General features: G+C 36.8%; 1 protein-coding gene across 5 annotated transcripts in view; it reads left to right on the top strand.

Annotated features, from left to right (window-relative positions):
- Nucleotides 1–25733, top strand: part of SEC22A (SEC22 homolog A, vesicle trafficking protein) — a 68891-nt gene extending 43158 nt beyond the window's left edge. For 3 of the 5 annotated variants that reach the window (XM_057696851.1, XM_057696849.1, XM_057696852.1), the window contains exons 5-7: nt 5836–5951; nt 19419–19484; nt 24624–25733. In XM_057696851.1, coding sequence (XP_057552834.1) covers nt 5836–5951; nt 19419–19484; nt 24624–24824 — 383 coding nt within the window. In that variant the 3' untranslated portion in view covers nt 24825–25733. Of the gene's footprint in view, nt 1–5835; nt 5978–18272; nt 18443–19418; nt 19485–24623 lie in introns of all 5 variants that reach the window. The other 2 variants (XR_009047693.1, XM_057696850.1) reach the window with 2 other exon arrangements.
- The last annotated feature ends 466 nt before the right edge of the window (nt 25734–26199 follow it).

Here is a 26199-nt window from a genome sequence, read left to right as displayed (position 1 = left end):
TGCATTGGCAGGTGGATTCTTAACCACTGCGCCACCAGGGAAGTCCCTAGGTGCATGGTTTTTTTTTTTTTTTTTTAAGAACTTTTATTGAGTTACAGTTAACAGACAATAAACAGCATATATTTAGAGTGTGCAGTTTGGTATCCCAATCTCCCAGTTCATTCCCCCCCAACCCTCCCCGCTTTCCCCACTTGGTGTCCATGTGTTTGCTCTCTACACCTAGGTGCATGTTTAACTCTTTATGAAACTGCCAGTTTTTTGAAACAGTTGTGCCATTTTACATTCCCATAAGCAATGTATGAGAGTTTTTTTTAATTTATTTTAAATTTTATTTTATTTATTTATTTATTGGCTGTGTTGGGTCTTCATTGCTGTGCGCTGGTTTTCTCTTGTTGAGGTGAGCTGGGGCTACTCTTCGTTGTGGTGCTTGGCCTTCTCACTGCAGTGGCTTCTCTGGTTTTAGAGCACAGGCTCCAGGTGTGCAGGCCTAAGTAGCTGTGGCTCTCGGGCTCAGTAGCTGTGGCTCGAGGCCTGCAGGGTGCAAGCTCAGTAGTTGTGGCACACGGGCTTAGTTGCTCCACGACATATGGGATCTTCCCGACCAGGGATCAAACCCGTGTCCCCTGCATTGGCAGGAGAATTCTTAACCACTGTGCCACCAGGGAAGCCCCAGTATGAGAGTTTTGATTGCCCTGTATATTCACCAACATTTAATGTTGTTATCCTTTTAAATTTTATATCCTTTAAAAAAAAAAACTTCACAAAACCCTAAACTTAATACACTTTTCTCAGTTTCTCTGACACCTCTATTTTTAGGATAAATACTTGGTTAATCAGCCTTTTTCAGTCTGTATAATTTTCTAGACAATTTGTCAATTGCCTGCAAATGCTGCTGTATTCAGCCATACCCCGCAAGGCAAGTAGATTTCCCAATCTCTTTCTCTTAACACGGACACACACACACGCCCCTCACAATCTAACAAGTATTTATTGCTTTTTTTTTTTTCTCCAAAGTATTGTGCTAAATATTGCAGGGCATTTTATAAAGATAATAAGCGCGTTATCTGCTTTCAAGATGGGAAAAGCAAATAAAAGTCAATAGATAAAATACAAGGTAGAACATGATACATGCTCTAAAAGATAAAAAAAGGAAGTAACACTTTTAGGTCTCAGAGCCTGGGAGGACAAGCAGGTTTTTGACAGGTGGTGATGATAAGAAAGGGCCTCATAGTGAAAAGAATAGTGTGGTTTTGTACCACACAATCAATGTCATTTAGTCATAACTTAGTAATAAATTATGCTCATTTACATAGAACTGGATTTTTCTCTTACGTTCTAAAACCTGTTTCCAGATATTTTGGGCATCATTGAATTACTATACCTTCTGAACTTTGTCTTTGACTCAGAGCATAGACACTGGTGTTAGGCTGAGATTTGAGGGTTAGAATGGTACCATCTTTTTGAATCCTCACCATGACTGCTCTGGTACTCTGGTTCACCAATTATTTTTCCTCTCTCTTGATTCTTCTATTTTTTCTTCACTGAATTTTGTTGTTCCACCTACAAATGTATTAAAATCTCCTTCCTCCACCCCATTACAGGGGAAGAATAACTATTTTTCAATCCTGTTGTATCTGTCAAGCTGTCATCCTGCTTTCCTCTCCTGTAATTTCTGAATTATTCACTTACTGCTTCTATCTCTTACCTTCACCAGTTATTTAACTTCTTGCAGTCTGAATTTTGCCTTCAGCCACTCTTCTGAAACGATTTTATGAAGGGTCCAAACCATCTCTTTAGTCAGTAAATCTAATCTTTTTTTTTTTCTTTTTTCTTTTTCTTTTTCAGTTCAGATTGTCTTTGGCCTGTCTGCAGGCATTGTAAGCCACGTCTTTGTTCTTGATGATCTCCCCTTCCTAGGCTTCTGTGACTCTTTCCTCTGCTGGTTGTTCTACATCTGTCTTCCCTGCCTCCTCTTCCTCCCTGTAAAGGTAGTGTTTACCAAGGATTTGCCCTTGGCCTACTTCTTTCGTTGGTAATCTCATCCAAATCCTTCCCAGCAGATGCAGACCTCGTCTGTTTCTCCAGCTCACTGCTTTTACATTTTCAGTTGCTTACTAAACATGCCTTACCATCACTTCAAGTTTGATATGTTTAAAATGTCTCCATTCTCGATCAAACCCGAGTTTCTTCCACTGGGTGTGGTAATAGCACCCTTATCTTTCCAGTCACCCACAGTTCAAACCTTGGCATTTTCCTTGATTTTTTTTTCTCCACATCTAGTTAGTTGCCAAGCCTAATAGTTTTAGCCTCCCCTCTATCTTCTCCATGTCTACTGCCACTATCCTAATTCAGTCCCTCATTTCAGTCAGTCTTTTGCAATGACTCTGTCACGAACTTCCTAAAGTAGAACTGTAGAGAGAGCATGGGCTTTTCAGACCCAAGTGCTAATTGTGAAGATGGCATTTATTAGCTGTCTGGCTTAGAGCGAATTTTTTAACCTCAGTTTATAGACGAGAAGATTCAGACACAGAAAAGTTAGTCATTCCTAACCTCATGAAGTACTCTGTGTTGAAGGATAAATGGGACAGTGTATACCTAGTGAGAAGGCACTGACAAGATATTATTTCTATCTTCCTCCTTTCATAACCCACTAACAGATGAATATTCTTTAAGCACAGCTCTAATCACCAATCTCTTGCTCTTCCATGTCTCCCCATTGTCTAATTTGACCATAATTTTTAGCCTCATATTTCAGATTGTTAATTTGCTTCAGTCTCCCTTTCTGACCTTATTTCTTCTTTCTTTTATAAACATCTTTTTGAGCAAAACAAAACCAGTAGCAATGCCCAATAGCAAAGTGGTTAAGAGCATGAGTTCTAGAGTCAGGCTACCTAGTTTTTTGTTTTGTTTTTTTTTTTTCAGGCTACCTAGTTTTAAATCCCAGTTCCTTTACTCAATTTGGGCAAATTTCTCAATCTCCCTAAACCTTAGTTCCCGTCTGAAAAAACTGGGATAACTATACTGCCTCCTCCTGCATTGGGTTCTTGGAAGGATGAAATGAGATCATGTACATAAAGCACTTTGTGCCTGGCGCATTGAAAGCAGCCACTATTTAGACGGATTAGTAGAAGCAGTAGTAGCAGTAGTTTTTGTTGATGCTGTTATTATTTGCTTCTCCCATTTCCATCTCCAGGCTCCTCATGTTCTTTTCTCTGCATGGAATGCAGTTCTTCCCATTTGTACGGGTCTAAATTTCAACCATCTTTAAAGACCTCCCTTGGTTCTCTTACCACTGCTGTGTTACCACCTTTCCCCTAGTTATCTTTCCTCTTCAGAATTCCTTAACTCTTTTAGTTTCGAATGCTTATTACTTTCATGTGCTTATCAGTCCATTTCCCTTTAAAAGACTAGAAGTGCCTGAGGGCAGATTGTGTAATTTTTTTTTTTTATCCTCTTAAACACAGCATCTTACACAGAATCATGCCAAAAAGTATTTGCTGAGTAAGTATATTAGTTCACTATAACCAGTAGCCCTTTTGTTCCAAAGGGATTTACTCTTATTTTTTTAGGAATTTTTGTAAACTCTCCATTAATCATTGGTACATAAAAATTTTAATTTTGTCATGAGAATGCAATTATTGGGCTCAAGGAGACTAATTAAAGAATAAGCATTGTAGCAGAAGACAGTAATAGCAAAACAAAAACTGACCAGGTGACATTGCTTTGAATTCAAGAAAATTATTTTTTTCTATATCGCCTCTCATTTCATCATTTCTTATAGTTCCATATCTGCTCTGTACCTATCATGGTGCCAGATTGAAGTGTGACGTAAGCATTGTGGATAACAATTGATCTAAAATCTGTTTTAAGAAATAGAAAATATAACATATTACATATATCATATAACAATACATTAAAATGTGATTAAATATTTTGTTCAATTTGTTAAAATGAGAAAGTGTCCTTACAAAGTGTCACCCTCACATTCTGTGCAGATGGAGTTTTTCTTGGTAAGTGTTCCCACAGGTCTTAGGAAGGGGGTGGGGTAGAAGTGGGGGGAACGTCCACTTGAGAATTTTCTTTCTCACGGTGATTTGGCACATCTCCAGCCTGTCCTTCAGCATAATGCGCGCCTTGTCCTTGTTAAAGGAGGCTTGTCATTTGCTTTCATGCCCTTAAAAATATTTCTGGTCATTTGAAATAATTAATTTATAAATGGTATACTGTCATTATAAAGAGAGTGCTCCAAGGGCAAGAGGCAAGTATTAGAAACTTAGTAAATATTTAATTTGTATAGACCTATTATTTATTTCTTAAATAGGTATTGATCAACACATTAAAATGGTAATATTTTTCCATTCAAGAATGGCCATTCCTTACTTGACCACAAAAGGCTGTGGTTCTTAATTACAATACAGAATTTTTTTTGTTTTTTTGGTAAGGTAAACTTGTTTATACTTTACAAGTGTTATTTCTATAATCTGTTTAGTTATCAGGTGGCTTTATGCCTGAAGTCCTTGTTAAGGATTTCTTTTTTACTCAGAGGCCAGTTCCCCCTTACAACTCAGAGGGAGTGGGGAAGCATGGAGGGAGGGATGCAAGACATGACTAACTGGTAGACCAGTTGGATAGATTTTTAAATTGTGAGACTTTTTTTCTCTAGTGATAGAAAATTTGATGTCAGTTCTTTATAAAGACATTTAGTTTCTTGTTTTCATATTAAAATCTCAAGGAAATTGATTGGGGGGCCAAGCAGTCAGCTTGGGCACAGAAGAAATTTAAGAAAATTTATCCTATATTAAGTGGATTTTCTGCTGAACTTGAGGAATAAATAAACTTTTTTGTGACGTGGGTTTTTTTGTTTTTATGAGTTGTTTAGGGAAGCTTTTCTGCTGTAATGGCTGAATATAAGTTGCAGAGATTTAAGCCCTTCCTTATATTAATGTTCCACTTCATTAACTTCATTGTTAGGGCTTTTACACTTCAGTGATTTAAATAAAATGATCTAAATGTAGTTCTGTTGTCCTCTCTTTCCCTCTCTCCCTTTTGAGGTCTAGATGATTATGTATTTAGTTTTGTGTTTTCATTTAGACCGTGTAGTTAGTTCTGTTAACCGCAAGACAATGAAGGGAAGCTAGTGTATCTAAATGTCTTACGCTGTGAAGCCCCAGCAGATAAGGGAATGTGTTTGTAAAATAAACTGGTCGCTTCTTCAACTGTTGTTTTAACATTTTTACCTTCAAGTGGTCTTCAGAGACCAGGAACCTCATAACTGTAAGAGTCCATTCTACTGTGGAGTTTAGGTCGGTGATTATAGATGAGCTTTCACATATGTCTCGTTATATTTATAGCTCTGGAACCTAAATAAGAAAGCTTTGCTTAAAAGCAAGCTATATTTGTCCTTAAAAATGTTTTCTAAGCATTTTCAGAAAAAGTAGGAATTATGCAGTAAATTTCTGAGCAAAGTCACCTTTGCAAATATTTGCAGCTACTTGTAAATGGTAGACGTATTTAGGCAGTAAGGGTTTTTCCCATATGATTTACTGCCAGATGTGAGGACTCTTTAGCATTGTATACCCCAAATGCAAATTAGGTGTCTTTGTTTAAAATGTAGTGGAAAAGAAGTTAATTTGAGTTCAGGGGAATGAAGCTGTCATGTCAGACATTTTGCATTTTAAAAAATATTTAATTTCTGAGGTGCATTATTAAATAGTTTTATGAAAATTCATCAATATTTGACCCATTTAAATTGAGCAGTGAATTTCATTTTGTATAAGTGTAGGTATTGATGTGAGATATTGATGTTCATTTCTAATCATTTCTTTTATTTTCCAGCTCACCAGCGACTGGAACCAGCAACTCTGTCAGGGATTGTGGCATTTATCCTTAGTCTTTTATGTGCAGCTCTGAATTTAATTCGAGGCTTTCATGCCATAGAAAGTCTCCTGCAGGTACTGTGCTATTTTTGCAGTTTCAGGTGACTATGCCTTTTGATTCTACTTGTTATACAATTGATTTAAATTGATTTGGGTAGTAGGACAGCTTACAGTACATGCTTAGATTTCGTATTCTTTTTACCTACTCTAGTTTCCCCTTCCTCTAAAAACACTGGTTTCTAGTTGGCTTCTTTGACTTAACACATATTTATTATCTGCTCTGCAGGAGGCACTGTTTAGAGGTATCCTGGGGACACCAAGATATGTGTGGCAAGGGCCCTGCAGTCTCAGGCCCTAGAGTTGAATTGGGGAGGCAGAGAAGTCCACAAGTAAATGTTAAGTACTGAGAGTTTGGAAGAGGAGCGATCAGTGTGAGTCAGGATAGGGGAAGGAAGCTCTGTGGTGAGGGAAGCTCTGGGAGGGGTGAACTGGACTGGAAGGATCTGAGTGGACAGAGAGGAGTGGAAGAAAGAAGAGGCATTCATGGGCAGGTTCTTGTTCTACCTCCGGGTATTCCTACCTAGTTATCTGCTCTTTTTCCTTTTTTATTGGTGGTTACCTATGAAATCACTAATTTCTTCAGCTATTGCCAACTATTTTGTTGTCCAGAGGAGTTTCTTCCAGAGACTATAGCTATCAGAATTTACTTTTTCTCTTATTCTTTTTGTAAACTTTTGAAACTCCCTTTCTTAAAGTTAAGCACTCTCAGCTTTCCTTTCCCTGTATCTACTCATTTTCTCTGGAGATTTTTTAACACTTTCACATTGTAAATTTTTTGGCCAGTACTGAGCTAAGAATATCATTTATAAAAACCAATCAAGACACCTTATATTCTGTTTTTAAATTGCTGTTAGTTTGGGGAATACTCTAGAGAGTGCCATTTTGAGTACCCTCTGAATGTCTTCAGCCATATGAAGCCAAAAGCAGAGGATATCAGAGGTTCCAGGCAGCTAAGTTTTGCCTCTGGTGGGGTTGGAGGTCTTCTCACGACTTCCCAATTCCTCTCCTGAACATCCTGGGCCTGCAGGTAAAGCTCCTCTTCCCTTTCAGGCACAGGACAGCTGGCTACTGTCTCTTGGCATTCCTGCCCCTGTTCCTTAGCCGGCTAGCTTTATTCCAGCAGGACTTCAATTTTGAGCCAGTTAAACAACCTGCCAAAAAGAAACAAAGGCAATTTGGAGACTGCTGACTGAAAATATTAATAAATAAGATCCTCTCTTGCCTTTTTTTTTTTTTTTTTTTTACTTGATGTAGTGGAAAGAACAGTAGCATAGGAGTGTGAAGAGTTGATTTTTTGTTTGTGGAAGAAGAGAGAGAAGGTTGGCTCCAGCTGAGCTACTGATTAGCTCTGTGACCTTGAATAGCTCACCTTCCATTCTGGTCCTCAGTTTCATTGCTTATAAAATGAAGGAGAAAGGTGGATTTCATGAGTATTTCTCTAAGTATAGGACACATTTACACCTGGTTAACAATAGATGGCTTTAGGTGGTAGAGGGATAAATATTTTTAATTTTAAGAGTTATGTATTTAGTGTATAGTAATGTATAGTGTCTGTGTCTAGTTTCCATTAATGGTAGAGATGTAAAAATTTCCTTTTAAAAGAAAATAACTTTAGGGACTTCCTAGGTGGCACAGTGGTTAAGAATCTGTCTGGCAATGCAGGGGACATGGGTTCGATCCCTGCTCCAGGAAGATGCCACATGCGGAGCAACTAAACCCGTGTGCCATAACTGTTGAGCCTGAGCTCTAGAGCCTGTGAGCCACAACTGTTGAGCTTGTGTGCCGCAGCTACTAAAGCCCATGCGCCTAGAGCCCGTGCTCTGCCACAAGAGAAGCCACCGCAATGAGGAGCCCATGCACCACAATGAAGAGTAGCCCCCACTCACCACAACTAGAGAAAGCCCGTGCATAGCAATGAAGACCCAATGCAGCCAATAAATTAATTAATTTTTTAAAAAGGCAATAATTTTAATAAAAGTCACCTTTATGAAGTATCTTAATAAATAATGGTATAATTAGTATTTAGAGTTGGCAAAAATTAGGAAGGTGGTTCTGTGAGGTTAAAATTCTGTTGTTAAAAAAATTCTCTGGTTGTTTGAAATTGGCACACTAATAAATAAGGGGAGGGAGGAAGCCTGGGTAGAGGAAAGGAGAGCCTTACCATCCCTAACTTAGAAGACAGTACATAAGTTGCAGAACCTGGGGTTTAGGCCACATGATTTTTAAGTTAAAATTCAGGCAAGGCTGTCGTATCTTACAAAAGCTTTTAACAGGTAATTTTTTCAGGCATTCAGATATCCTATCCCTCCTCTTCCTGGACTGATTCTTTCCTCTGATTCACAGCTTCAAAACTAAGTAGTATAGAATGGATAAACAACAAGGTCCTACTGTATAGCACAGGGAACTGCATTCAATATCCTGTGATAAACCATAATGGAAAAGAAAAATTTTTTAATGTATATATATATAACTGAATCACTTTTCTGTACAGCAGAAATTAATACAACATTGTAAATCAACTATACTTCAATGAAATAAATTTTTTAAAAAACTAAGCACGTAGTCTAAACTGCAGCTTTTGATGGCTTTTGAGCTGCTATCCCCAGCTAATGCCTGCCTTGATTCCTAAGTGTTTCACGTTCTCCCTCTGATCAGTAATGTCTTTGCCTCATCACAGTTTAGGTTTTCAGAACAACAGTAATCTGATTAAACTAATTACTGCTTATGTGTAACTGACTGATAGCTCTCAGATTTCTCAGCCTACTTATGTTTTAAAAACCAATATCTCTCATGAACATAGATGCAGAAATCCTCAACAAAATATTAGCAAATTGAATCCAACAATGTATAAAAAATACTATATACCACAACCAAGTGGGTTTCATTCCAGTTATGTAGGCTGATTCAACATTTGAAAATGAGTTAATATAATCTAGCACATCAACAGGCTAAAGAATAAAAATCACATGATCATATCATGCTTTTTTGTCAGAAAAAGCATTTGACAAAATCATGATAAAACTTAGAGCAAACTAGAAATAAAAGGGAACTTCCTCAACTTGATAAGGAATATCTACGGAAACCTACAGCTAACATCATACTTAATGAAAAACTAGATGTTTTCTTCCTAAGATCGGGAACAAGACAAGGATATCCCATATCACCACTGCTGTTCAACATTGGAAGACCTAGTTAATGCAATGAGACAAAGAAAACAAAAGGTATACAGTTTGGGAAGGAGGAAATACAGCTGTCTTTATTCACAGATGGCATGATTATTTCTATAGAAAATCCCAAAGAATCAGCAAACTCCTGGAACTAATAAGTGATGGTAGCAAGACAGCAGGATCCAAAATTAATACATAAATGTCAATTGCTTTCTTATATATCAGCAAGGAACAATTGAAATTTGAAATTAAAATTCCATTAATATTGGCACCTCCCCAAAATTAGACACTTAAGAATAAATCTAACAAAATACATAGAAGATCTATATGGGGAGACTATAAAACTCTGATAAAAGAAATAAAAGATCTACCATGTTCGTGGATAAGAAGACTCAAAATTGTTAGGATGTTGATTCTTCTCAACTTGATTTGTAGATTCAACAACAATTCCAATCAAAATCCCAGCAAGTTATTTTGTGGATATTGAGAAAGGGATTTTAAAGTTTATAGGAAAGGCAAAAGACCCAGAATAGCCAACACAATACTGAAGAAAAAGAACAAAGTCAGAGGACTGACACTATCCAATCTTAAGACTTACTATTAAGCTATAATTAAGACAGTGTGGTACTGGCGAAAGAATAGGCAAATAATTCAGTCAGTGGAGCAGAACAGAGAGCCTAGAAACGTACCCATACAAATATAATCAACTGATCTTTGACAAAGAAACAAAAGCAATTCAGTGGAGAAATTTTTCTTTTCAACAAATGGTGGACATCCACATGCAAAAAAAAAAAGAAGAATCTAGACGCAGATCTTACACCTTTTACAAAAAAAGTTAACTCAAAATGGATCACAGACCTAAATGTAAAACACAAAACTATAAAACTTATAAAAGGTAATGGGAAAACCTAAGTGACCATGGGTTTGTTGATGAATTTTTAGATCAACATCAAAAGCATGATCCGTGAGAGAAAAAATTGGTAAGTTGGACTCAATTTTAAAATGGCAAAGGACGTCGTTAAGGGAATGAAAAAATCCACAAGGTAGAAGAAAATATTTGCGAAACACATCTGACAAGGGCTTGTATCTAAAACATACAAAGAACTCTGAAACTGAAGAAATAAACAACCCAATTTAAAAATGGACTAAAGAACTGAACAGATACCAAAGTAGATATACAAGTGGCAAGTAAGCATATACAAAGATGCTCAACATCATATGTCATTAAGAAAATGCAAATTGAAATAGCAGTAGCACACATTAAACATCTATCAGAATGGCAAAATCCAAAAAACTGACCATACCAAATGCTGATGAGGAAATGCAACAAAAGGAGCTCTCATTCATTGCTGATGGGAAATCAAAATGGTACAGTTACTCTGGAAGGCAGTTTGGCTGTTTCACACAAAGCTAAACATAAACTTATCATATGATCTAGCAGTCATGCTTCCAGGTATTATATATGCAAATGAGTAGAAAACTTACATCCACACAAAAACTTGCACATAACTGTTTTTATCAGCTGTATGTGTAATTTCAAAGAAACTGGACTCAATTAAGATGGTTCTTTAAAAGGTGAATGGATAGGGACTTCCCTGGCGGTCCAGTGGTTAAGACTCCATGCTTCCAAGGCAGGGGGACGTGGGTTCAATCCCTGGTCGAGGAACTAAGGTCTTGCATGCTGTGTGACATGGCCAAAAAAAAAAGAGGCAGAATACATCCAAATAAATCCATCATGTTTGTTTTTCTTTTTTTAAAAGTGAATGGATAAACAAACTTCAGCAATCCATTCAATGGAGTATTATTTAGTAATATATACAAAGAAGTGAGCTATCAAGCCACAAAAAGACATGGCTAAACCCTAAGTTCATATTGCTTAATGAAAGAAGCTAGTTTGAAAATACTATATACTATATGATTCCAACTATATGACATTTTGAAAAAGGCAAAACTCTAAAGATAGTTAGTGAAGAGATTTAGATGGGGGGAGGAAGGGATGAATAGTAGGAGTATGGTATTTTTGGGGCAGTGAAACTGTTCTGTGTGTTACTTTAATAGTGGTTATGTCTTTATACATTGTCAAAACTGATAGAATGTACAACACAAAGAGTGGGCCCTAATGTAAACTATAGACTTTAGTTAATAATAGTATGTCACTATTGGTTCATCAGTTGTACCACATTAATGCAAGATGTTAATGATAGAGGAAACTGAGTAGGGGAAAGAGTGGTTATATTGGAACTCTGTACTATCTGCTTAATTTTCTGTAAACCTAAAACTGCTCTGAAGATAGCAGTCTGTACACACACCACCACCACCACCGCCACCGCCACCACCACCACATTAAAACAAAGACTGGGAAGGGAGGCGCGTTCTCCAGACTTTGATGTTTCATTAGGTGTGTCTCCACTTAGTTAAAGTACCACTTAGTTAAGGATAGCCTGCTACTCCTAGCCAGCTCTTAAGACATGGCGGATGGAGCTTTCTCTTCTAATGGAGGGACAGAGCATTCCCCTTCACGTGGGCCAGGTGGGGACACCAGAGCCGCAGCCAGAATGGAGCCTGGGTTCAGGAATCTGATTCATGTTTCATGGTCAGAGGTACAGATTTGTGCCTTCTGAGAACCATGGCCATTTTGAGAAAACCAATGAGAGACAGATCCAGTCCTCTGACCTTGTACCCACCAGTTTGTCTCAGCTCAGCCCCCAACTCCTCTCATCAAAAGTGGCTTGGGAATCTAGAAAAATGGTACTGATGAAACTAGTGGCAGGGCAGGAATAGAGACACAGGCATAGAGAACAGACTTGAGGACACGGCGGGGGGAAGGGGAAACTGGGACAAAGTAAGAGAGTAGCATTCACATATATACACTACTAAGTGTAAAATAGATTGCTAGTGGGAAGCTGCTGCAGAGCACAGGGAGACCAGCTCGATGCTTTGTGACAACCTAGAGGGGTGGGATAGGGAAGGTGGGAGGGAGGCTCAAGAGGGAGGGGTTATGGGGGTATATGTATACATATAGCTGATTTACTTTGTTGTACAACAGAAACTAACACAACATTGTAAAGCAATTATACTCCAGTAAAGATGAAAATAAAAGTATTAGTTTAAGAACTGGAAAAAAAAACCCCAAAGATGGCCTGGGAAAATAACTATATCTTAATTTGCATTAATTTGCATAAGGAAACTGGAACGGTAAGAAACTAATAAATGTAGTGGGAACTGGATGGATAGGAAGCACAGTGGGAATGAGAATCTTCACAATATATACCTGCTTATATATAATTTTTCTTTTTGAACCATATGAATATATTACTTATTCAGATTTTAAATGATAAAAATTAATATTTATTAGCACCTATTATGTAAGCAGGAAAAACACTTTTGTGAATCCAACTTAATAGGTAGATTTTCAAGAAACAGAAATTTCAGGCAGACAGAGTAATGCTAAATATTTTTATGGGGGGGTAAGGGGAAGGCTGAACATTTTCCCTGCATTTTTGTAGCTTCTTCTTGCCTCTTAGTGTCTGAAATTTCCCTAGAAGCTTCAAGGGTTTTTTGTTTGTTTGTTTTAAACAGTTCCTTAAAACTGTGGTGGTGGGCTTGAGAGCAGCATGGGGTGAATTGTGAATAGGGAAAAGGATAGAGTGGTCTTTTTCATTAGTAGATCATTTATAATTTGGGGACTCTCTGGATACTTATATCTTTGAAGATATGTCTTTCTGATGGTTGATACAGAATTCCTTCTTTTTCACTGTTGTCCTAGACTAAATTCACCCCAAGAACACTGCTTTGTCACTTGACCCAGGGAATTGTAAACTGGTCCATATGGGCTTTTTAAGCTATCTGGAAACTAGGGACACCTGGTTATGTTGTTGGGTCTCGTTGTTTTAAATCTTTGTTCTGCCATAACCCACATACACTCATCAACAGTTGAGTGTATGAGGTTCCTAAAACAGTGATGCTTTAAGAGAGGAGTGAGAAAACAAGAGTGCAAAGTTAGGGGAATGTAGTCCACAGATACTTTTTCACTTATAGGTAGTTTTAAGATATTTTCCAGTAAATTCTGATCCCCTCACCTAAATGAGAATTACTGCTTTTGGAAATTCACTGGACCAAAAGTAGAGATTCGCATTGTTCCAGTTATTGGGGATTTTACATCTATATAGACAGAATATTCTGGTAAGTGACTGGTGCTTGGAGATACGTTTCCTTGTTATGAGAATAACGAAGGGAGTACTACGTAGTGTTGGATTCTGTGTCCTAAAAGATGGAATGGACAATAGGCAAACAAAGAAAAATGTCAGAATCCAGAGCGCACTGTGATAAACTTAGACCTCTTAGCAGGATAGGATTACGGGTGCAAACTAGATTGATTTCAATAAGTACATCCTTTATAGCTTGAATTAACCTTGAAAGAAAATGTATACAAAACTAGGGACCTGAGTTCTCTCCCTTTTAATATTCCCTCATTAGCATCTATTTTATCATTGTTCATGACTTGTATTGGTTAAAAGGTCCTTTTTATTCTCACTAAAGCCATTGAACTTAAGACATACTCTTAGCCTTCTCTCTGGTTCATCATTGTACTTTGTGTTAGGAATAATCTCTTGATTTGCTGTAGATAATTCCCAGTCAATAAAGTAGATCCTTTTTGAGGTAGTCTGCTGTGTAGACTTGCATGCAAAATCCGGGACAAGGGGCTTAAACTTTCATCTGTTCTGAAGTTACCTGTATTGGCATTAACTCAGATAGATCATGGTGGTTGGTGATAGAGGAGGCGGAAAGACAGTTCCTAAACAGAGCGGCCTCAACGTTTCTTTAATACTTGATTTAAGAGCAGAGGATTTATTTGGGGATCATATTTTTAGATCTGGCTAAAAGTGTGTATTTCCTGAGTGTGAGCAATGTATTGATACTAATTTAAAGTTTGCTTTTTTAAGGCTGTGAATTCTAAATACCCTTCTCAAATGCTGAAAATGCCGCATTTATCTTCTAGTGTGTAACTTGGTGCCTGAGGCAATTTAAATTTGAGAACCCACATGAATCAACATTCCTGTATATTGTTAATGTTGTTTGAAGATTCAGCACGAGTTTGTTTCTTCTTGATTAATAACTGCCTCGTAGGGTGATAACAAGGGATCTATTAAAATGCCTAGTACTGCAGTTTTTCTTTGGTATCTAAGTTTAGACTGGGGAGGTTTAGGATGAGTACATTGATTTTTTTAAGTTGGTAAATTTGATTTGGTGTTCACAGTAATGTGTAAATTAGATTATTTTCACTCATTTCCATACTTTGTTCTGAGTTGAGAGATGTTAATAAGTTTATGGTGAGTTGACACCTCATGAATGCATGAGCTTTTATCACATTGGGCTTATTTTTCCTGTGTTCCTTGAAGGATCAGCCTTGAAACAATTATCTTAATTAGGCTGATGCCAACGTAGAAGCAATTCACATGTGGTGCATTAGAAAGAAACTGAGTATTCTGACGCAGGAGGAGAAATGCTGACCTGGAAGTCAGCATACCTGGGTCCCATCTGCCAGTAACTAACTTTGTGACCTTGGATGGGTTATTTTACTTTCTTGGATTTCATTTTCCTATTCTGTAAGAGAAAGATTTAGACTGCCTAGGCTCAAGGACCACTTCAGTACTAAGGTTCTAAGACCCTCTGATTCTAAAATTGTTTGCATTGGATACTACAACTAAAAGTAATCAATTTGCTTTTATTTCTTGAGTTCTTTATTTCCTGTGGATTTATTGCTAATTTTAAAGAAATTACATACCTATTAAAGCTCAGTGGAAGTTTTAATTTATTTTGTAGCATATAGTATCGATGCTAAGATGCAGTGCTTGCTTTCTTTCAGAAAAATAAATGTATTTTTCCTGAGTTCTGTGCTCATTGTTAAAGAATTGGGGGGAAATGTATAAAGAAGAAAAGAAAAATTCCCAAATTTTCTCTTATTTTATTAATATATACCATATACCTACACATATCATACCATTATATAACTTTTGTCCTTTTTTTTTCCACTTAAGATAAAAAAGTGAATGTTTCCCAATTATTACAAACTTGTAACTAGTATCATTCTAATACATTGTGTGGCTATATGAAGCTTTTGCTTACCTCTTCATCCTCACCATAAAAAAAAAAATTCTTTCCCTTTATTTGTTAGTTTTCAAGCAATATGTTGGTACCCTAGCATCCTCTGAAGGTGAATGTGATATTTAAATATTTGAACTCCCTACCTCAGCCCTTTCTTCCCCACCCCACCTTCATCCCTTCTCCTGTCCACCCTGCCCCCACTCAACTCCCACTTCTGTTCTCTCTCTGAACCTCTGCCCCATGTTTCCCCAACCTCTAGCTATTCAGCTGTTTTTCATCTGCTTCCTCTCTACTGGCTCTATTCTCTCAGCTCATAAATGTGTTGTAGCCTGCTGATCTTTAAAAAACAAACAGAAAAACCCTAACAAAAACCTCTTGATGTGCATTCCCTAGTATTTTGAAAGCATAGACTATGCTTGTTGCCCCCGTTCCCTCTATTCTCTTAGTTTACCATGATCTCTCTCTGCCCTCATAATTCTTTCAAACATTGACCATTAAGTTCACCAGTGTCCTTCTGATTGCCAAATATTGCAGCCACTCTTGAGGCTTTGTTTTCTGTGTCCTCTCTGTCTCATCTCACACACTGTTCAGTTCTTCCTTTTGAAAATAACTCGTTTAAATTCAAAAATAATGTTTATTTTAGAAAACTTAGAAGCAAATAAAATAAATCGCTATTAATAGTTTGGTGTGTTACTTTATTCTTCTTGACATTATCACATCCCTTCAGTTCCATAAAACAATTTTTTCCTGTTGTATTTTTTTCCTTTCCCTTGTTCCTCAGTTTATTTGGTAAACTTTCTTCCTCCACCTGTCCTTTAAATAGTACTGTTTGTGTTGTGTCCTTGGCTGTATAGTCTTCTAACTCTACACGTTCTCCTTGGATATTTTCATAACGACTTAAAAAAAAAGTTAATACATGTATATCCCCAGACATCCACAGTCACGCATATACACAGTAAAATGTGTATATGATAAATTTCAAAGCCTGTAATTTTCACAGTAAGTAATTCTCTTCCTATTTTTCCTCCCCAGATTCAACCACTGGTGTATCCTTCTAGAGGGATTATGTGCCTATGCTAATACATGTGTATTTACATATTTACTTATATATTATTCTTTTAAAATTATTCCTTTATAAATGGCAGTATACTATTCATAGTGATTTGCATCTTTTTCTACCTAAAAATATGTAGATCATTTCGTAGCAGTATGTAGAGATTCTTTTTAGTGACTGCAGAGCATTTTTTAAAATTTGTATCCCCGTTTTCCCCCACCACACATTTTATTTTGAAAGAACTCAAACTCACAGAAAGGTTTAAAAAAGCAATACAGTTAATATCTACTTGTATACATACCTACCTTTCTTTCTTCCTTTCTCTCTCTGTTTTCTTTTTTTATGAATCGTTGGGAAGTGAAATTGTGGGTATTATGACAGTTGATTCCAAAAGTATTCAGTATATCTGTCTTAAGGACTAGGACATTCTCCTTCATAATCACAATGCCATTATTACACCAAAGAAATTGAAGATCAATGCAGTATTAGCTAATATAAAATCTGTATTCAAATTTCGCAATTCAAAATTGACCCCAGATATCCTTTATATATATATTTTCCTCTCTCCTGTCTATCAGCCAATCAAGAATTAACGTTTGCATTTGGTTGTCATAGTCCTTTATTTCATTTAACTACTATTTAAATATATGGCTACTAAACTAGACCTCTAGGTTAACTCTTCCCTGAAGCTGACGTAAATGTCTGCTAAACGTAATTATTTGGATATCTCACTAGCAACTCCAAAATACCTTGTCCAAAATGAACTCAGTTTTTTCTGCTCTCAAACCTACTTTTCCTCCTATATTCCCAACTTAGTGAATGGTATCATTCAGATGTTGCCTAAACAGGAGACCTTGGAGTCATCCTAGCCTCTTCTTTATTGAAACTGCACAAGCTACTCCCTTTGCCTAGATTTTTCTTCCTGCCTTGTCTATTAGCATCCTTCAAGATGCAAACTAAGCTTTACTTACTGTGGCAAACCTTCCCTGGTCCTTTTTTTCTTCAGGTAGAATTAAATGTGTCTCCAGCAGGCTCCCTTAGTACCCTGTACACACACCTACCCCATCAGTTACCACTTTGGGTGGGAATTGTTGCTTTCTGTATCTGTCTTCCTGATTAGAGTTGAGCTTCTTGAGTTTGTGTTGACTTGTTTTCTGTTTTTGGTCTAGTAACACCGCAGTTGGTCCGTAAGTGTTTAATGAATGACTGTTTATTGAATGGAAGAATATGTTTATAGATATTCTCTTTAGCAAGTGGAAATACAAATTTTTCAAAGCTCAGCTCAACTTGGCATGCATTTGTTGAATTCCTCCTATGTGTACAGTTTCATGCAAGTAGTAAGATTTATTTTCTGCCTTGAAAGAAGGTTGGGATCTCATTGAGAAGACAAGGCTAGTACATTAGAGGTTTAAACAGTATTGAAAGGTAATCCTAATTATCTGAGTGATGCAGACAGTAACCTTTGGGAAAGAGAAGTTAAGAGAATGTTTTTGAATGTTTACTGTGTGTCAGTTACTGTTCTGTGTGTTTGCCATTGTTATTTCATTGAATTTCTACAACTTTTATTTTCAAAAAAGGGAATTGAAGTTAAATAATCCACAGTCATATAGCTAATAAGTAAAGATTTGAACCCAGATTGGATTGACTCCAGAAACATGTTCTTAAGTGTTCCAAAGGCAATTAAGAGAGTTATAAAGTGATAGTATAAATTTAGGGAAAATGTAGTATTCAGTTGTAAGACAATAATTAAATTATTGTATAGCCCACAGTTATAGGTTATATAATTATTACAAATTAAGTGGTTGAGAAATATTTAGTATCTTGAGAACATGTTTATGATATAGTGTGAAGTACTAAAATGCAGTATGTAAAAGTATGATTCCATTTTTTTATGTACAAGTATTTTTGTACAGAAAGGATTGGAAGTACCTAAACGGTTAGCATTAATTCCCCCAAAATTGTGATATTATGGACTATAATAAGTTTCTTCTTTGTTACATTGTGTTTCAGAGTCTCTACAATGAACATGAACTTTTATAATCAAAAAAGATCATTTAAAGGACTGAAGAAAAAACAATCAAGTAGAACTTATTTAAAAGTCTTGGAATTATTAACGTGGAGGGGTTTTATCTTGACCTTCCCTGCCTCTGGGATAGAACTGGCCTAACCATCCCAGAAAGGTTAACAGTTTCTATTTTAAGATCCTCTCACTAGGATAAGCCACTCTCCCTCTGCCTTACAGGTACTTCTGTTGCCCAATAGCAAATGGAAAAGGAATTTTCTCTTTATATTATTTCATGAAGACATGGTCATGAGAGGTACTCTCATGTCTTCTGGAAATTTTTATTGTATAAAGAGATTTTTTCTAAAAACAAGGGCCAAATTTAATGTTTCTACCTAGAAGAAAGAAATTTGATGCTCCTGCTTGGGCTTTAAATTACACTTTATAGAAACAGTGAAAGAAATGAGAAATATAGATATTTCAGAGGAACCAAAAAGGAGTAGAAGGGCTGTCAGGTGTGTCCATTAGTTTCCTTGTAAAAGAGATACTCTGCATAACTGGTCCTGTTTCTCCTCTGGGTGGTTTCTTTCCCTAGCGTAGCATGAATGACTGAATTTCCTCATTGGGATTTAGCACACTCTAGTGGACAGCAGCATTTCAGTTTTGATTGTCTTTTTTTTTATTTTTTTTTTTAAATCATACCAAATGACTTTATTGGACAGTTCAGGGATATGCTTACTAGGTGGTAGAGTTTGTCAATATTTATTTGAGTCAAATAGTAATCCTAGCAATCAGGCCTAATTTTATAGGCCACTGGGGTGTTGTACATTTTTATATGGTTTCTTTAGTAGGAAGAAATGCTTTTTACATTACATGGAGACTTGTTTCCATTGGCTTTCATCTTCTCTTGGGGTAAGATATAATTGGTGGGGAGGCCCAGACATAGAGGAGCACTGGTAGTCTTCCTCTACCTCACTGCCTGGTTCTTATGATGTATTTTATGTTTCTGTTTCAGAACTTGAGAATTTTTACATGCCACTTCTGAAAATTTTGGCCATTTGTGTGTAAATCTTGTCATATCCTATCCCAATGGATTGTTTTTGGAAATGGGCTTCCACCAGGAAAAAAAGTAATTTTTTATTTTGTTTTTGCAGAGTGATGGTGAGGACTTTAATTACATTGTTGCCTTTTTCCTGGGAACAGCAGCCTGCCTTTACCAGGTAGGTTCTCTCCCATTTTTAAGAAACATTTTCCCCATTATTGCTTGTTTCAGGTATCAATTCTAATGATTTCTTGTGCACTTTAAATAAATAAAAATAATGTCTGAGTCCTTTGCCTCTTTTTTTAATTTGAGCCCCTGTTAGCTTCTTGACCCTTCTGAATGGATGTAGATGCCAGTGAACTCAATGTTAGCTCCCTCCTGTGCCGGGCCTTCATTGGTGGCAGGTCATCAGCCTGTGGCAGTAAAGGCTACTTCTAGATATTCTGGTAACTTATTATGCAGCTTCCAGGCTCTGGTTTTACTCCAGGTGGAGAATTTTCTACTTTCAGGAAAGTCTTTGAAGAGGGAACCCAAAAGAAGGATTTTAGGATATTTAATTTAGCAGTGATGAATAGGATGAATTGTCAGAGCAGAGAGACTAGAAGCAAGGAAATTAGTTGAGAGGCAGAAGGTAATGAAAGCCTAAATTATGGTAATGGCAGTAGGAATAGGAAAAAGAAAGGACGCTGAGAAGAAAGACTCACTAGGACTCAAAGACAGAATAGATCTGAGACTTCAGGAGGGGAGCGGTTTTATACCTGAGTGATGGGGAGATGCGTACTCCCATTTCCAAGACCAGAGGAGGCACAGATGTGTCAGGGAAGGGAGAGGTAACCGTGCTAATTACCCAGATTCAAGAATGTCTTTGCTAAAACATGTTAGAGTGAGCAAGGCCTTTTGACCTTGCTTTTATAAGTGACACATTTCTTGGTCTTGCATAGAAAAATGTTAGATTCAGGACTGCAAATAAAAGGCTACCTAAAACTCAGTAGAATTCTTTAGGGAAATATTTTAAATATATGCATTTGACTTTTATGTAAAGACATACTAGAAATTTTAGTTTCAGTGGCCCCATTTTTTTAAAATCCGCTAATTTTTCTTAATCATATATTCACTTCAGAAATTGTTTCTTTTCTTTCAAATTTGACAGATTGAATTATAATGAGTGACATTTCTTGCAGGAAATGTGAAAACTTGTATTCGTTGATGCCACAAGTATCAGTAGTGTAATTTTATGAAATATTCTTGTGTAGATTTTCTACTTTAATCTCTACAGTCCTATCACACAGGGTATATTATCCTCATTTTTGAAAAGGAGAAATCTAAGGCAGTTTCAGTACTATCCTGAGATCACATAGCCAGTAAGTGGTAGAGTCAGAACTTAACTCTGAGTCTTCTGATTTTAATTGTCATATTCATTCCACTATATTATGCTGTCTCTAAACAAAATTCCTATATTTGCATGATTTTTATAATGCTATAGTTATAATTTAATAACTTTTATATGCATTATTTCATATGATTCTAAAACAATGTGAGGTAAATATTAACTTTAAAATAATTTCATGAGTGATTATTCTTATAAAAATACTTTTAGCTGTTTTGCCTTAATGAAATAATTTTAAATGCGAATAGTAATGCAAAAATATGGTGAGCTCTAAATCCTCAGAGAGCCCCACACTAATCCTATTAGTATCACCATTTTTCGCTGAGGCCAAGACAGTTCTTACAGCAGTCAGTGACCTGAACCCAGGTGATTCCAGAACCTATAGCTAGGCAGACCTCTGTTACCTTTCTCAGAACAGCTAAAAGTAGTTTTAAGAGTTGCCTCATGGGGGAACAGTGTCACCCAGCTGTTCTTTTAACTTGGGAAAAGTAAACTCTACTGGTACCATATAGTTTTGATTACTTCAGCTATTTAATTAGTCTTAAATTCAAGGTTCTTAATAGTTACAGAGCTATTCAAATAATGTTTTATAATGGGTGAATTATGGTGGTTTGTGTTTTATGAGGAAGTGGTCCATCTCACTTAAGTTAGCAAATTTGTGTCGAATGCTTGTAGTATTCCCTTACTGTCCTTTTGATGTCTGTAGGATGAGTCTTCATATTGTTCATTTGTGTCTTCTCTTTTTCTTTATCAGTCTAACTTGTTAACTTCATTGATCTTTTCACAGAGCCTGCTCTTTGTTTTACTGGTTTTTTCCTATTTTCTACTTTATTGATTTCTGCACTTAGCTTTATTATTTCTTTCCTCATGCTTGCTTTGGGTGTATTTGGCTCTTCTTTTTCTAGGTTCTTGAGATGGGAGTTTAGATGATTTGATTTAAGAATTTTCTCTTTTGTAATATATACATTTAGTGTTACAGATTTCCCTCTTAGCACTTCATTAGCTGTGTTCCATAAATTTAGAGATTTATTTTCATTTTCATTTAATTCAGTGTATTGAAAATTTTTTTCCCCTGCTACCTATGGATTATTTAGAATTGTGTTGCTTAGTTTCCAAGTGTTTGGATATTTTGCAGTTTTCTTTCCATTATTGATTTCTAGTTTGATTCCGTTGTAGTTCGAGAACATATTCTGTGTGACTGCAGTTATTCGACACTTGCTGAGGTTTGTTCTGCAGCCCAGAATATGGTCTGCCTTGGTATATGTTCCATGGGCACTGAACAGAATGTGTATTCTGCTGTTGTTGAGTGGGTGTTCTGTAAATGTGGATTAGATTCTGTTGGTTGATGGTGTTGTTCAGTTTTTATATATCCTTGATGATTTTCTGGCTGGTTCTATCAATTGTTGAGAGTATTGAATTTTTCAACTATAGTTATGTATTTGTGTATTTCTCATTTGAGTTCTGTCAGTTTTTGCAGCTCTGTTGTTTGGTTCATACACATTTAGGATTGCTGTGTCTTCTTGGTTGATTGGTCCATTTATCATTATGTCCCTCTTTGTCCCTGGTTATTTTTACTTTCTTTGAAATAATTTTTTTTATTTTAGTTTTTGACCGTGCTGTTTGGCATGCGGGATCTTGGTTCCCCAAACAGGGATCAAACCTGTACCTCCTGTGTGCAGTCTTAACCACTGGACTATCAGGGAAGTCCCAAAATATTTGTATAGTTATCTAATAGTAAGGTAGCCATTCATGTTAGCCTTTGATTAATGTTTGCATACTGCATCTTTTTCCATCCTTTTACTCTTTTTTTAAGAACTTTTATTGAGTTATAATTGACATACAATAAACTGCATATATTTAAAGTGTACAGTTTGATATTTTTTTATTAGTAATGTATATATGGCAATCCCAATCTCTCAATTCATCCCATCCAACATCCTTTTACTTTTAACTTGCCTGTATCATTTGAAGTGAGTTTCTGGTAGACAACATAGAGTTCATTTGTGTTTTTTAATATACCCTGCCAATCTCTATCTTTTAATTGCTATATTTAAGCCATTTATATTCAGTGTAATTATTGATATGTTACGGCTTAAGTCTGCCATCTTATTTTTTGTTTTCAGTTTTTCATTCTTCTGTTTTCTTTTTCTTATCTTCCTGTGGATTACTTGAACATTCTTTTAGAACTCCATTTTGATTTATCTACAATGTTTTTGAGTGTGTCTCTTTGTATAGCTTTTAAAATATTGCTCTAGGTCTTGCATTTTATCTCCTTATCTCAGTTTCCTGGTGTCATCAGTTCAGGTGAAGCATAGGAACTCTACTTCCCCTTACCTCCCTCTGTCCTCCTCTGTTTATAACATAATTGTCTTAAATAGTTCCTCTCTATGTATTTAGAACCACATCAGACAGTGTTAAATTTTTACTTCAACCATCAAACATAATTTTTAGGAAGTTCTTAAAAAGGCAAGCCTATTACATTAACCCGTATTTTTACGGTGTTCCTTTTCTATCCGGTGTTCCAAGATTCCTTCTTTTGTTGTTTCCTTTCTGTCTAGAGAACTTCCTTTAGCCATTCTCTTAGAGTACATTTGTAGGTGATAAATTCTCTCAGTCGTCTCTCATCTGAGAATGTCTTTATTTTTCCTTCATTCCTAAAGGATATTTTTGTTGGATATAGGATTCTGAATTGACAGCTCTTTTCTTTCAGCACTTGAAAAATGTTGTTCCACTCTTACCTGAACTTTATGGTTTCTGATGAGAAATCCATTGCCTCATTAATGCCAAGTGGAGGTGAATGTCCAGAGTCCCACTTTTCTCCACTGACACCACGGGGTAGGAGTGAGGGACTCCTACCATCCAATGGGGATCAAAGTTCTGGCTTCCCACTTGCCTTCTCTGAAGCTCTGGAGAGTTAGAACATCTCCTTAGAGCATTATAAGTTCCTCACATAGGCTTCAATGGGGTGGGTGTGGGTGGTCACAGATGTTTTTTGTTGTTGTTTTTGGGTTTCTTTTGGTTGGTTTGGTTTGGTTCTGGTAGTGTTTGGCTGGAGTAGAATAGTTATTATGTAAAAGTTCTCTGTCTTGGAAAGGTGCCCCTCTCTTGGTCTCTTGGCTAGAGAGAGGAAGATTTTTTTCATATAAATTTATTTATGAAAAATAAATAAGTAAATACATTTACTTATGTATTTACTTATTTATTTTTGGCTGCATTGGGTCTTCATTGCTGCATGCGGGCTTTCTCTAGTTGTGGTGAGCTGGAGCTACTCTTCGTTGCAGTGTATGCGCTTCTCATTGTGGTGGCTTCTCTTGTTGCGGAGCGCAGGCTCTAGGCGCATGGGTTTCAGTAGTTGTGGCTTGCAGGCTCTAGAGCGCAAGCTCAGTAGTCGTGGCGCATGGGCTTAGTTGCTCTGTGGCATGTGGGATCTTCCCGGACCAGGGATCGAACCCATGTCCCCTGCATTGGCAGGCAGATTCTTAACCACTGCACCACCAGAAAAGTCCCTGTGGATTTCATTAATGTTCAGGTTCAGCTTATCTGAACCCATTTTGCTGAATAGCTTGTGTGAGTTTTTTGAACTTTTCTGCAATAGAACCCCTTAAGACCCTGAGAATGCTTCTTAGTTGCCTGTCATCTTGAGGAATTTGTTCAGCCTGTTTGCAAGGGAGTCATCCATTTAAAATATGATACAAAATGCTTTTTCTTTTGAAAAATGAAGAACATAAAAGGAAAAACCTATTTTCCTTTTAAGCTGTGGAGCTTTCATAGCTGAATGTCTTAAAGATGTTACGTTGTCTTATCTGTAGTTGAAAAATCTCCTTTTTCTGCTCTCACATTTTAACATGTGACCTGTTACAGTTTTATAGTAGAAACATCTATTTCTTTTCCTATATCCCTAATCATCTTTCATTTTTATATTTTCAACAGTGTTACTTACTTGTCTACTACACCGGCTGGCGGAATGTCAAATCTTTTTTGACTTTTGGCTTAATCTGTCTATGCAACATGTATCTGTATGAACTCCGCAACCTCTGGCAGCTTTTCTTCCACGTGACTGTGGGAGCATTTGTTACACTACAGATCTGGCTAAGGCACGCCCGGGGCAAGGCTCCCGATTATGATGTCTGACCCCATCTTTCAGGCATATTGCCTCGGCTTTAGGGGGAAAAGGAGGGAGCGTATCTTCACCACCACTGTGATAAAGAAACTGTTCGCCACAAATGAGAAGCTCTGCTGTGTTTCCCTCCAGCTGTCCTTTTTGTTTTAAGTCAGCATGACATGCCTGTGAGCATGAAATACCTGCTGGGCAAACTCCTCTCAGCAGAATGTTGGCCATGAGATTGTCATTCACAAGAAGATGAGGAGACCTCTGCAGAGCCATGGCAGTGAAAGAACAGTCAGATGCCATTGGAAGACTTGGCCAGCAGCCCTGAATCCTGCCTAGAGAGTTCGATCAAAAAGTATGTGTGGTACTTGCTCTGAGAACTGAGCAGGAGCTCTACAACCTGGGTTTGCCTTTGTGAGGCATTAGTATAGACCAAATAAAAAGATGCTGCAGTGAATTGGAACGTTTATGTGTAAAACAGATGACTTGCTAAATATCAGATTATTTGCACATTTAAGGTACCATGAGTTTATGAAGTCCAGATTGGTGTGGAATGGGTTTTTTTCTTTTTATATTTTTGCTTGAATCTTAACTCTGGAAATCACCCAGTGTGGGAGAAAGCTGTGGTGAGCTCAGCCCTGGAGCATCACAAGTATTGAGAACACAGTGACACATGTTTCTTTCCTAGACCATGTTTATACGTTCTTTTGAAATCACTTTTAAAAAATATGATTTGTTAGGCTATAGCCATTGTTTGCCAAACTTCAATCACTTGAGTATTGTGTATGCTATTATTTACTTAATATTTATCTTTTAAATTCTAAAATATTTTAAAAAGAAACTAATCTCTACTCCAGGTAGAAAACCAGCATCAGTTTGCCATAAAAAAGATAACTACAAAATAAATAAAAATAAAACAAAAGATGTTATTAAATTCTAGCTGGATACTAATGCCTGCCAAGGCTCTGAATGCAAGAAGCCTACTCTTTGTTGCAGTGAGAGAGATGTTACCCAGCACCAAAATGGGGCTCTCTCTGTGGAATTATCAGAAATTTAAAAGAAAATTATAAAGGGAATGACATTCTCACTGTGATTCAGCATTATGTAATTCTGTGTTATATATCACCTAAAATCATCTCACATGCCACCAAGTGGTATGGGCCCTGCACTGTGGAAACACTGAGCTGTTCTAAAAGAATCAGAAGGTGGCTCTTCTCTCAGCACTTCTTATTATTCCTCTTATTATTTCATGGCTTTGAGGAGTTAAGCACCTACTACCTTAGAGAACTTACTTGCTTTTTGATAACTTTATAAAGATTGTTTAAGTAGCTATGAATTAATAATAGAGAAAGCATAGTTTGGTTCCATTAGTAAAGTCTACAGCTCTTCTGGTTTTGA

The sequence above is a fragment of the Hippopotamus amphibius genome, chromosome 10 (assembly GCF_030028045.1).
Source record: "Hippopotamus amphibius kiboko isolate mHipAmp2 chromosome 10, mHipAmp2.hap2, whole genome shotgun sequence".
Taxonomy (NCBI): domain Eukaryota; kingdom Metazoa; phylum Chordata; class Mammalia; order Artiodactyla; family Hippopotamidae; genus Hippopotamus; species Hippopotamus amphibius.
Note: the sequence above shows the minus strand (reverse complement) of the source record. Positions and strands in the feature narration are given on the sequence as shown.